This window comes from Schistocerca cancellata, chromosome 3 (assembly GCF_023864275.1).
Source record: "Schistocerca cancellata isolate TAMUIC-IGC-003103 chromosome 3, iqSchCanc2.1, whole genome shotgun sequence".
Classification (NCBI taxonomy): domain Eukaryota; kingdom Metazoa; phylum Arthropoda; class Insecta; order Orthoptera; family Acrididae; genus Schistocerca; species Schistocerca cancellata.
In genome coordinates, this window is record NC_064628.1 from 740,291,489 (window position 1) to 740,304,997 (window position 13,509).

At 39.5% G+C, this 13,509-nt stretch overlaps 1 protein-coding gene across 2 annotated transcripts in view; it reads left to right on the forward strand.

Annotated features, from left to right (window-relative positions):
• Positions 1 to 13,509, forward strand: part of LOC126175743 (integrin beta-PS) — a 130,744-nt gene that overhangs the window by 95,486 nt on the left and 21,749 nt on the right. The window contains exons 2-5 of one of the 2 annotated variants that reach the window (XM_049922698.1): positions 1,621 to 1,798; positions 5,627 to 6,032; positions 7,046 to 7,274; positions 12,929 to 13,013. In XM_049922698.1, the coding sequence (XP_049778655.1) occupies positions 1,634 to 1,798; positions 5,627 to 6,032; positions 7,046 to 7,274; positions 12,929 to 13,013 (885 nt within the window). In that variant the 5' untranslated portion in view covers positions 1,621 to 1,633. Of the gene's footprint in view, positions 1 to 1,620; positions 1,799 to 5,626; positions 6,033 to 7,045; positions 7,275 to 12,928; positions 13,014 to 13,339; positions 13,425 to 13,509 lie in introns of both variants that reach the window. The other variant, XM_049922697.1, reaches the window with a different exon arrangement.

Consider the following 13,509-nt stretch of genomic DNA (forward strand, 5'->3'; position numbering starts at 1 on the left):
AGTTTTGGGGAACTGTCTTCCTTTGCAGACATTCTGTAATCAATGTTTTAAGATAATTTTGTATTAATTTGTCTCTAGCTTGAACTATTTTCTAATAAATTTAACACATTCTTTCATTGCTGCCATGTCATTTCCTTCCTGACTTCCCTTTAATAGTTAACATTGTTCCATTTAAGATTTTATTTCCTTTTGCCTACATTATGGTTTGCTGTTTGCCCTACTAACTTTCCATTTATGTCTGTATAATCTTCATTATCTATTATGCTGAACTTGTACTCTGTTTTATTTCCTCTACCTCCCTATTCTCAAATAAATTATCATGGTCTACATATATGACTTCCAGACTGATGAGTGTTTCCTGTCAGATCACTGAAGTTAAGCTCTGTCGGACTGGGCTAGCACTTGGATGGGTGACCATCCAGTCTGCCGAGTACTGTTGGCAAGCAGGGTCCACTCAGCTCTCGTGAGGCAAACTGATGAGCTATTTGATTGAGAAGTAGCAGCTCTGGTCTTGTAAACTGACATACAGACAAGAGAGCGGTGTGCTGACCACATGCCCCTCCATATCTGCATCCAGTGACACCTATGGGCCAAGTATGACACGGCGGTCAGTCGCTACCGTTGGGCCTTTCAAGGCATGTTCGGACATATTTTAGTTAGTTTTACACTGATGAGTGTGTGCTTCACCAACTTACTAGTCTGTAATCACATAAAATTCTAAAGTGGTTTAGTACCAGAATAACATTTAGTCAGTTTCACACTTACTTCCATTTGGTCCTAACCGAGCCCATTTTCTATATGTTTTGTTCTGGGAAAATGTATTTATTCTCAATAAAGTCATGTAGTGTCTGACATCTCTCGTTTCTTGTATCACATCAGAGGTTCCCCATGGAGAACCATTCTGTAAGTTTGCACTCACTATGTCTCTAATAAAGATTGTTAGAAGCTGCTATATTTCTAAGACCCATTGTTGTTATTTAGCTATATTTCATGTAACGTGGTGTGCATGAATGAAGAAAGTGGCTGGATGTGTTCTGTGTGTGAAGTCATTTCATTAGAATCGTCATTCCATTACTTCCAATATTTTTTCCTTGTGTCAAATACCAACATCTCTGGCATTTAATCATGGTAGCAAAGCCTCTTACCCACAGAACACTAGCTGCTAAAGCTCAGAAAGTACGGTGACACATGTAACCAGCAATGAACTGGCAGAGGTATGCTCACAACAGTCTCAGGCTCAGGTCAGAGTGTTTCTAAATCTCACAATAAGAGATCAACATGACCAGCTCACATGCAGATCAGATCTTGTCAAATCCCTCTAGTCATTATCATGATTTAGCAGTCAGTCTTTATGTCACTAGTATCACATTTTAGAGGGTTACAGACAATGCATCATCACACTGTTTGCTGTGCTGATTGGTGTGCAGTCTATCATATTAGTATCCCGTGAAGCAAACCGTTGTTTGTTTCCTTACTAATGCCAACTCCTGCGTGACATGAAGGTCTATATTAAGCACCAGGATCTACCCGTGTTGCTTCCCTTAACCCTCCCTAATTAGTAGTCACTTGTTGCTGTTATTGTCTTTTTAATGTTATTTTCCTCTTATTCTGACTTTCTAGGTGAGTGACGGAGATGGAGGTACGGTTACGTATGCAGCTATTGCTATCAGTGGTGGTGCTGAGTCTAACAGTTATCTGTGCACAGAAGCAGTCAGTAGGTCTACAGAACCCCTGCACGAGCAAGCAAACTTGTAGTGAATGTATAAGGACTCCAACATGTGCATGGTGCATGCAGCCGGTATGTACCTTTAAACTTTTTTATTTTCCCATCTTGTCATTTATGCAGGAATATTATTTTTGTAAGCCAATCTTACCTTGGCACTGGGACTGTGAAAGAAAACAAAAAAGGTTACATTAGTATGTGTTCATATTGTTTAGTAAATAATATAGTGCTGATTTTCTGTGTTACTGACTTTTCTGCTCACCTTGTTTTATGGCAGGACAATACTAAACTTAAAATTTTCATAATTCATCATGGTAATGAAAAAATGGTGCTAGGGTCAGTGCAAATTTGTAGAATAGAACATTTAAAAAATATATTAATAGACATATGTATTAAAATGCTTAGTATATACAGTGTGTAGATAACACAGCTCTCCTGAATATTCTGTAATTTAAATAGTTGTAGTTTATAGGGGAAATTATTCAAGAAGCAGAATGGAGAAGTAAAAAACAATCCAAATCCATACCTGCATATTTTCTCTATAAAGTGCGTGGAAAAGGATATTTTTAAAAATACTGCTTCTTGAGATTTCTTCCCGATCCATTAACTAATGGAGTGTGGGAACTATGGTCACTTGTATGCCCCCCTGTGAGCTGCTAAGTTCAGTCTTAACTTCATGGTATGTGGAGGATTGAAGAAAGCTGACTGCTGGTTATTCGGAAGTTTCTAAGTAGATTTCCAGTCGATCTACATAAAGTGCTTTATTTTTTTAGTGCCTGTCATATATAATTATTTCATTTCTGTTACACTTTCCCATTGGTTCAACACTTGTGTGACCCTTGACATTCTCTTATTAGTCCAACATAATGGGTCCCACATGTTTAAGCTATATTTCAAAATGGGCCGTATTAAGTGTTTTGCAAGAAATGTCTGTCATAGACAAACTGCAGTTTCCCTACATTCTACCAATCAATCAAAGCTTGCCATTTGTCTCACTTACAACTAAGCTTATTTGATTGTTTGCTTCATGTACATGCATTTTTTTTCTGCCATCAGGTAAAGACTAGTTATGACTCCATAATTGTGTAATGAACAGCTGCTATATTTTATAAAGTGCACAACATTACTTTTCTTTACAGTAGTTCATTCCATTTTTTAAATCTGTTCTCAATACATAGTCATTCTGCTTTCAGTTGACAAAATTATATCCCAAAAGTTACTCTAAATAGGTAAATACAAACGTATAAGTCCCTTATATTGGTGAGATTCCAACCTGAAGTTTCCGACGTTTGGCTTAAACACAAACATAGTAACATAATAAAAATGACAGTCTAAGCAGCAGCAGATAAAGTCAATACATAACATCATTAATGGTAGTCCGCATTGGATAGAGAGTGATTTGTGAGTGAAACAGGCTATGTTCATTAAGTGAACTTCAGTTGTGTGGGACAAACATATGACAAATATTGGTTGATAAACCCAAATCACAGTGCAACTTTGTGTATATACAGTGTAAATATGGTATTGATTGGTCAAATATACATTGCAATTACCGGTAGTGGGCAAGAATTAGATATAAGCAATGCAGTCACACTATTGGATCCGTACACATTATGCTGTGCTAAACACTTCTAAACTTAGAAGAGTTTAAAAAAATCAGATGATGTCAAAACATATGCAAGTTTTTATGCAGTCAATGAATAATCATCCAGATGTAAACGAGTATCTCATTTAATGTACAAGTAACACACTACAAAGTAGAATTTTGAAGGAAATTTAACAGGGCCATGTCTCACTTATGGACAAGGGTAAAACCCAATGTCAGCTAACTGTGTGCAAAACCCGATAAATACACAATATTTCAAGTACATGTCTTGCTCAATGAGCTTAGCAGTACCTTCTGCATAATTGTACCAAAGATGATCACAGTAGCTTCAGTGTATCCTAAATAAAATGAGAATCACACAGCAAGTTATCCTTGCTTGAGGCTGCTAAACACACTTGTGTCTTATGATAGTAAAGGATGTGACTTGTATTCAGGACAAGCTACCTTGGGCTTTTTTAGGGTTTCATTAAATATTTTCAAGTGAGTCATAAGCCCCTTGGCCTCAGTTAAGTGTACTTTCATTTCCACCCATCCACAGCATTTGTTTTTATAATTTTCAATGTGATAGGGTCCGCAGCCGCGATGAATTTTTTGAGTGGTTTCTTGAAACCCTCAGCTGCCATTCTCTTTATTTTCTTTAAGATTGTACAATTTCAGACTTAGGCCATTTTCAAGTATCTAAAACGGAAGTTTCATTCGTTGGACCATTAATGACACTTGTAATTTTGATGTATGAACAAGTCATATCTGTAGATACACTAGGCACGTTATAACTTACTTTATGGATGATTTTTTAGTAACAAATTATGTCATATACATCATTGCTCCTATGACATCATGTTATGCTCATAAATTATTTTAAAGAAATTACATACAGTCATATTTACACCAATGATGAACGATAATTAAATATAACTGAGAACAAAAGCATATGCAGGTTAAGTAGCAAATTTCTGTAAAATTTTTATAATCTTCATAGTTTTAAGTACGTTATATATAAGGGCTTTGCAACAACTGCTCAAAAGTAACATGCTCCTAAACTAGCATGAACACCTCAAATTAATTTATGAGCATAACATGCTGCCATAGGAGCAGCGATGTATATAACATAAGCTGTTCCTAAAAAATCATCCATAAAGTAAGTTATAATGGGCCTAGTATATCTACAGATATGACTTGTTCCTACGTCAAAATCACAAGTGTCACTAATGTATCCAATGTATGAAACTTCCGTTTTAGATACTTGAAAATGGCCTAAGCCCGAAATTGGACAATCACACACAAAATAAAGAGAATGGCAGCTGAAGGCTTCAAGAAATCATTCAAAAAATTTGTTTTTTTTTTTTTTTTTAGTTTCTGCAGCTTTTATGTTATGTGAGCATAGGGGTCCTGGGTTCGATTCCCAGTGGGGTTTTCCTGCATCGAGATGACTGGGTGTTGTTGTGTCGTCTTCATCATCATCATCATCATCATCATCATCATCATCATCATCATCATCATTCATCCCCATTACAGTTGGAGGAAGGCAATGGCAAACTACCTCCACTAGGACCTTGCCTAGTACAGCGGTGCGGTTCTCCTGCATCGTCCCCTACGCTCCTCGGAGAATGGGACCTCACCATCAGAGAGACTCATTTCGTAATCTTCTTTCTGTACTATCATGTGGAATTCATATTTTAGGTCCGGTGCTGCTTGCCATCTATGAATGTTTATGATATCCTCCATTCACAAATTTTATCTCAATGTAGGTGATCATAGAAAGCAGGATATCTGTGTGGTTGTCAACAATTGTTGAGTATAGGACTGACTGACATGATTGAATATTTGGTGTCATATTCCATAGAAAATTCTGAACATTGATCATGGACTTTCCTAACTGTTTATTGATGTAGACCACTTTTGCGTCAGTGCCCATGTGCTAACAGGGTGGGGATTATTATCATTTCCTGGTATCGTGAACATCTTTCTACCAGTTCTTAAATGTTGTGCATAGACCGTAATGAGTTTGTGACAAATGTCAAGGGTATAGTATTTTCTGCCAGCAAAGTCAGAATTATGACTCACATTTAATAGAAGAGTGAAATTGCAGTTGCTGTGATCACTATCGCAAAGTGTGTTATAGTTGTGTGAATAGATCTAAAGTGCGAATTAAAACAGGTAAACCTCTATATGTTCCAAATAGAAAAGCCAAATAACTCCCTGCCCTGGAACATTTAACTTTTTTGTACTTTAAAATTTATGTCTGTACTTAATAGTGTTATGCACAGAACTGCAGTACAAGGTCTCAATCTTTCCAGTCTATGCGTGACGGCAAGCGTTGTTTTCAACCGAGTAGCAGCCTGGACTGGACACTCCACTGTGATGAGAAATATGTTTACAATCCTGACAATGAGTACAGTATAATCCTCAATCAGAAACTGAGCAAGGGAAGTAGGACACGGTACCAATCTAGCAGCAGTGGGACTTTCATAAAAGGGAGCAGCAGCAGTGGCAGCTCAAGTGTCATCAGCGGCGGCAGCAGCAGTGGCGGCACCATCAGTGGTGGCGGCGGGAGCATCAGTGGCGGCGGTAGCAGCATCAGTGGCGGTGGCAGCAGTGTCAGTGGTGGTAGCAGCAGCAGCAGTGGTGGTGGATTCTACGCAGAGAGCCATTCCGAGGCAGTGCAGATTGCTCCTCAGAGGGTGTCATTGAAGCTCAGACTGAGTGAGTTCTTCCTCATATCTGTATAATTTCTTATCCATGTTTTTCTCTGCAATAGTTACTGTGTATAGTAGCAATATGCTCAGTACACTTGATGCAAAAAAATACAAATATCACTGATTTATGCTGTGATGAATCATGCCACCATTTAATTGTAAGGCATTAATGAATGGATCAAAATCTTAGAGGGATGTAGCATTAAGATAAAAGTGATTGTATCAAATGAAAATTCAGTTGATAAAACTAGTAAATTATGAGACAGAATTGGTGGTGAAAGGTTTAGTACTGTTGATATACAGGGGAGGCTAAAAAGGAAAAGGCTGGTCAATCACTATGAGATGGATGGACCTGTAGTGAGGATAAGGGTAGGTGAAGATCTTTGTCTTCCCTTGATCTCACTGTGGGTGATTCCCTACTTGGCCTATCCCTCTGTCCTCCTGAGGAAGGAACAAATAGTTCCAAAACCTAAGAAAGTGTTGTCACATTTATCTTCATATGAGTATATCAATGTTGCTGAACTTTTCACCTCTTGAATATAAGTGTTGGCCAGAAATTCTGTTTCATTATTTATAAGATAAAAGTAATATTGATATTGTTTTCACATCCTAGGATTATCAGTGAAAACTAGTGAAACAACATATGATCTCCAGAATATTATATAAAAGCATATAGTTCTCCAAAAATATGAAGCACTAGGAACATAGTAACTGCAACTTAATTTATAAGTAAAAGTGGAAGATGTAGCTATAATGTTCATTGAGTTGAAAGCCATAATGAATTTCATTGCCTGATTTTAAAAGCATTTCAGTACTCAAAGGAAAGAAAAATGTGACTGTGAGTATAATGTGAATCACACTAATCATAGGAAGAAACAGTTTAGCCATTTAGAAACTTGTTTATCATCCATGATGATTTGAATGATAATTTTCAAATGACAAAAATATTTCTGTTAGTAAATAGTTGCAACATGAAACTTACATATTTCAAGTAATGATGAAACTTATGATTACTTTCAGATCAGGCCTATCGGATCAGATTTGAATATGCCCAAGCAGAAGATTATCCCGTTGATCTGTACTATTTGATGGACCTTTCTAAATCTATGGAAGATGACAAGGATAAGTTGTCAAGCCTCGGAACATTACTAGTCGATTCCATGAGAAATATTACATCAAATTTTCGACTTGGCTTTGGTTCGTTTGTTGACAAAGTTGTTATGCCGTATGTGAGCACAGTACCAAAGAAGTAAGTACCAGCCATTATCTTAGATTTTATTTCTTCACAAGCCATTATCTTAGATTTTATTTCTTCACAAGTTGAGTGCTTGCTATAGTGTGTGATTTCTACTGATTGATGGTGAAATTATACATGTTGTGTTTTTGCTAAATAAATGTTTTACGTCTGTGTTCCTATTGTGTTGAACTCACCAAAGATAATGGTATGTACAAAAGAGAAAAAGTGAAAAACAAATGTTGCATCATGAGTTTTCGCACTTACAGTTAATAAAGAAATATGGATAAGGGGTGGGAAAAGTTCAAAGCAAAGACTTATAGAAGTGGGTTATCGGGTTTCAAGACAATTGATCTTACAGGTAAGAGCTTGAAAGTAACCATAGCCTGTAACTGTTGAGATTCACATTGCTGAGAATCACAGATAACCTTTAGTGATAGAGCAGACATCAGACTAAAACAACTGGAAGGAATTGAGAGTGTAGCTCTCTAAAGAAGGAAAATAAAAGCTGTAATGTAAATGGTAAGGCATACAAGAATCCATGAAGAGTGGCAAAAGGATGTTTGATTGAGTGATGGGGAATACACACATCAAAAAAAAGTTTTTCATCTCCTTGGTTTCAAGAGTTCTGGAATCTGTACAGAAAACTGGAATAGAAATAAACATAAACATCATTTCTGCCCTTTTTATTGCTCATGAAAACCACACATTCCATGTTCTACCACCATACAGCGAGACCTTCACAGGTTGTGGTCCAGATTGCTGTACACACAGGTACCTGTAATACCCAATAGCATGTCCTCTTGCATTGATGTATGCCTGTATTCGTTGTGGCATCCTATCCACAAATACATCAAGGCACTGTTGGTCCAGATTGTCCCACTCCTCAATGGCAATTCAACGTAGATCCGTCAGAGTGGTTGGTAGGTCACATCGTCCATAAACGGCCCTTTGCAATCAATCCCAGGCATGTTCTATAGGGTTCATGTCTGGAGAACATGCTGGCCACTCTAGTCAGGCGATGTCATTATCCTGAAGAAATTCATTCATAAGATGTGCATGATGGGGGCACGAATTGTTGTCCATGAAGACGAATGCCGCCCAATATGCTGCTGATATGGTTGCACTATTGGTCGGAGGATGGCATTCACGTATCGGACAGCCATTACAGCGCCTTCCACGACCACCAGTGGTGTACATCAGTCCCACATAATGCCACCCCAAAACAGCAGGGAACCTACCTTGCTGCATTCACTGGACAGTGTGTCTAAGGCGTTCAGCCTGACTGGGTTGCCTCCAAATGTGTCTCTGACGATTGTCTAATTGAGGGCATATGTGACACTCATCGGTGAATGTGATGCCAATCCTCAGCAGGCCATTCAGCATGTTGTTGGGCCAATCTGTACTGTGCTGCATGGTATTGTGGTTACAAAGATGGACCTCGCCATGGACATCAGGAGTGAAGTTGCGCATCATGCAGCCTATTGCACACTGTTTTAGTTGTAAATGATATCCTGTGGCTGCATGAATAGTATTATTCAACATAGTGGTATTGCTGTGAGGGTTCCGGTCATCCACTGCAGTAGTAGCCCTTGGGTGGCCTGAGCAAGGCATGTCATTGACAGTTCCTGTCTCTCTGCAATCTCCTCCATGTCTGAAAAACATCATTTTGGTTCACTCCGTTACACTTAGACACTTCGCTTGTTGAGAGCCCTTCCTGGCACAAAGTAACAATGCAGACACGATCGAACCGTAGTATTGACCGTTTAGGCCTGGTTGAACTACAGACAACAAGAGCCCTGTACCTCCTTCCTGATTGAATGACTGGGACTGCTCAGCTGTCGAACCCCCTCTGTCTAATAGGTGCTGCTAATGCATGGTTGTTTACATCTTTGGACAGGTTTAGTGACATCTCTGAACAGTTAAAAGGAGTTTGTCTGTGATACAATATCTAGTCAAAATCTATCTTCAGGAATTCTGGGAACCTGGATGATGCAAAACTTTTTTTGATGTGTGTGGTTAGACTTTATGGAAGAGAGTTGGGAAGAGCACATGGTAATGTTTTTTCCTTTCTTTAAAAGTAATTCATACTTCCTTACAATTCATGTAATAATTACATGATGCTGTTAATTGATTTTGTAGCTCCATTCCAAGTATCCCAGCAAATCAGCTTAATTTTATTTGTCGGACAGATAACATCTTTCTTGTCAAACAGGAGGAAGTTGAAATGGTTTTGCAAGTATAAATTTTCATTGCAGCTAACCCAAGATGTATAGGTGCTTAACATAACATTGCGACAGGATCACTAGAAGTTGACCTGCAATAGTGTGTTGTTTAAATATTCATGTAACAGGCATGCAGTAGAGTTAAAGTAAGCAATTTACAAAATAATTCTATTGGCAAAGAAAATTACATATTATTGTGCAAGTTCAGTTGCATACTAAATATTGAAATTTATAGGGTGGAATAATGATGGTATTACAAAAATGATACATTGATACTTACCATATAGTGGAGATGGTGAGTTGCAGACAGGTGCAACAAAAAGACTGCTAAACAAGTGAGCTTTCAGCCAGAAGCTCTTCTTCTAATGTTGACAACACACACACACACACACACACACACACACACACACACACACACACACACATACACATTTACGCAAGCACAACTCACACATATGACCACTGTCTCTGGCCACTGAGGCCAGACAATGAGCAACTATGCATGACAGGAGAAGCAATCTGGATTGTAGGGATAAGGAGGCAGATGGGGCAGCGATGGGGTGGGATAGAAGGGTAGGATTGGAAGTCGGTAAAGTGCTGCTTGTTGGAGCATACAAGGATGCAGCAAGGACAGGGTAGGTGGGGGGGGGGGGGGGAGGCAGAAGAGGAGAGAAGTGAAAAGAATGTGAGTGTGTTGGTGTAATAGAAGGCTGTGTAGTGCTGGAATGGGAGGAAGGAAGGGGCTGGTGGGTGAAGGACAGTGACTAACAAAGGTTGGGCACAGGGAGTTATGTGAACATAGGATATATTGTAGGAAGAGTTCCCACCTGCACAGTTCAGAAAAGCTGGTGTTGGTGGGAAGATTCCAGATGGCACAGGCTGTAAAGCAATAATTGAAGTGAAAAACATTGTGTTGAGCACTGTGCTCAGTAACTCAGTGATTCAGCTGTCTCTTGGCCACAGTTTGTCATGTGGACTGACAACTTGTTGATTGTCATGTCCATGTAGAATGCAGCTCATTGGTTGCAGCTTAGTGTGAAGGCCACATGATTGTTTACACAGGTATCCCTGACTTTGATGGTATAGGTGATGCTTGTGACCGAACTGAAGTAGTCAGTGATGGAAGGATGTAGGGGACAGATATTATATCTAGGTCTATTACAGGAATATGAGCCACAATTCACTGGGGGTGGAAAAGGAATGGACAAGGCTACTATGCAGGTTCTGTAGGTGACGGAATACAACTGGTGGAAGGATAGTGGGTAGAATATTCTTCAGTTCAGAGCACAATGGCAGAGGTAGTCAAAACCCTGATGGATCAAGTTGCTCCACTCCTGGGTGGTAGTGAGTTCACAAGGAAATGCTCTTTTGTGGCCGGACAGTGCAACTTTGGGAGGTGGTGGGTGACTGGAGAGATAAGGCACAGGGGATATGTTTCTCTACAAGGTCTGTGAAGGCCTCATTGAGACACTTGGTATATATGAAGGGGGACTGCTCCCCAATACAGATACAATGGCCACAGGTGGCTAGGCTGTGTGGAAGGGACTTGTTGGTATGGGATGGGTGGCAGCTGTCGAAGTGATAGTATTGCTGGTTGTTGGTATGTTTCATGTGAACAGAGGTACTGATGTAGCCATCTTTAAGGTGGAGGTCAATGTCAAGGAAGGTGGCTTTTAGCATTGAGGAGGACTAGGTGAAGCAATGGGGGAGAAGGTGTTGAGGTTCTGCGGGAATGTGGATAGGGCATCCTCACCCTCAATCCAAATCACAAAGATGTCATCAATAAATATGAAACAGTTGAGGGGTTTACGATACTGGGTGGTTAGGAAGGATTCCTCTCTATGGCGCATGAACAGGTTTGAATAGGATGGTGCCATGTGGGTGCCCATTAAGGTATGACGAATTTGTTTGTGAGTGTTACCTTCAAAGGTGAGGTAAATGTGGGCGAAGATTTATTTTGTCATGATGACCAGGAAGGAGATTGTAGGATTGGAACCTGCCAGGTATTGGGAAAGCTAGTGTTCAGTAGCACTGGGCCTTGGGCATGAGGGAGGTTAGTATAAAGGGAAGTGGTATCAATAGTGACGAGCAGGGCACTGTATGATAAAGAAACAGAAACTGTGTAGAGTCAGTGGCGGATATGGTTAGTGTCTTTTATACAGGAGGGTAGGATGTGGGTAATAGGCATAAATGGCCACCAACGATCTATGGCCAAGAGACAGCTGGACTACCTAATTGCTGAGCACACTGACCAACACATTATTTACTTCTATAAATGCTTCAAAGCCTGTACCATTTGGAGCCTTCTGACCAACACCAGCTTTCCTGTCTAGCACTAGTGGGAACTCCCCCTGCAATATATCCTATGTTCTTGTAACCCCCATGGCATGAGCTTTCATTAGTCCCTGTTCTTTATCCACCTGTCCCCTTCCCTGCTCCCACTCCAGCACTACACAGCCCTCTATTCCACCAACACTCTCACAGGCTTTTTTCTTCTCTTTGTTTCCACTCCCTCTCCCCCCACCCCACCCCCTCCTACTACCTCGCATCTAACCTCCCAACTGCACCTAGCTGCCTTACTCTGTCCCCACTGTGTCCTTGTATCCTACCACGAGCAGCACTTTACCATTCCTCAAACCCAGCCTGTTACCCTGCCCCAGCCTTCTCATTACCCCAACCATCCAGATTGCTTCTCCCATCATGTACAGTTGCTTGCTGTCCAGCCTCAGTAGCCAGAGATGGTGGTCATGTGTATGTGAGTTGTGCTTTCGTGTGTGTGTGTGTGTGTGTGTGTGTGTTGTCTACTTTAAAAGAAGGCCTTTTGGTTGAAAGCTCATTTGCTTCCCAGTCTTTTTGTTCTGCCTGTCTGCACCTCAACATCTCCACTATATGGTGATTAGCAGTCTATCCTTTTCATAATACTGGAATAATTTGTAGATTACAAAATATGAACTGCTAGTAGTTTTAGATTTAAGCAATGCTATTGAGACATGAGACTTTCCAATATGGTGCCTTTAAAAATTTTGTCAAACTGAATAAGATAGCTTGAGATCGAAAACAAAATGTGCAAGTGTCAGGTTATGGAAGAGTGAAAGATGCCTGTATTGGCCAATGGAATAAAGGTATGAGTGATATTAGCAGAATGTAATCTTCCATAACAGGATATGCTATTGTCAAAAATTGAAGCAAATATTGAAAGAATGTTTATTTAGCTACTTACATGCATAACATTTTTATCACATGATTGTTTTTTAGTAGAATAATGTCACTGTTGTTTATCTTTTTACCCTTTTCTGTGTGCAACATTCTCTTTTTGTGTGACTGTTGTGAAACAGCTGGGATGTGTTATAAGTTGTTATTTGTAATTTTTGTGATCAGTTAGATGTTATCATTTTTTCTTGTTGAAGTAACGAGTATCTTTTCCTGTGTTCATCTTTTACTCAGATTAAAGGAACCGTGTACTGGATGTGAAGCACCATATGGCTTCGTAAACCGTATGTCACTAAGTGAGGATGTAGACACATTTTCTGTAAGTGAAGCTAACAGTTTTAAATTGAAGAAAAAAACCTTTAATTTGCAAGGTGTCTTTGTTCTGGTGCAAATGTTAATGTATTTTTTTCAGTCTGTTACTGCTTGTCTCACGATATTTAACTGGGCTGTGCACTGTGTCTACCAAATTATTGTTCTGTGTTGTTGTTGTGTATGTTGCTGACTTTTACCAAGGACTGTGCTGTTTCACAATACCTGCCTCTATGAATTAATATTACATACCTGCCAGGTTTTTAATATTTTTAAGTCTGAAAAGTTTACTCACACATAGAAAATTTGACTGGAGTTATTAAATTCTCTATTTAGCCTTCTGGAGCCCTGTTCAGGCTGTAAAGCTCCATATGGATTCAAGAATGTCATGCCTCTTAGCCCAGATGCAAACACATTTGCAGTAAGTGAAAACTGTGTATGGAGATGTAAAATGACATTTAACATTTTAACATGGCAGACAAACAATTGCATGCTGTCTTGGGCAT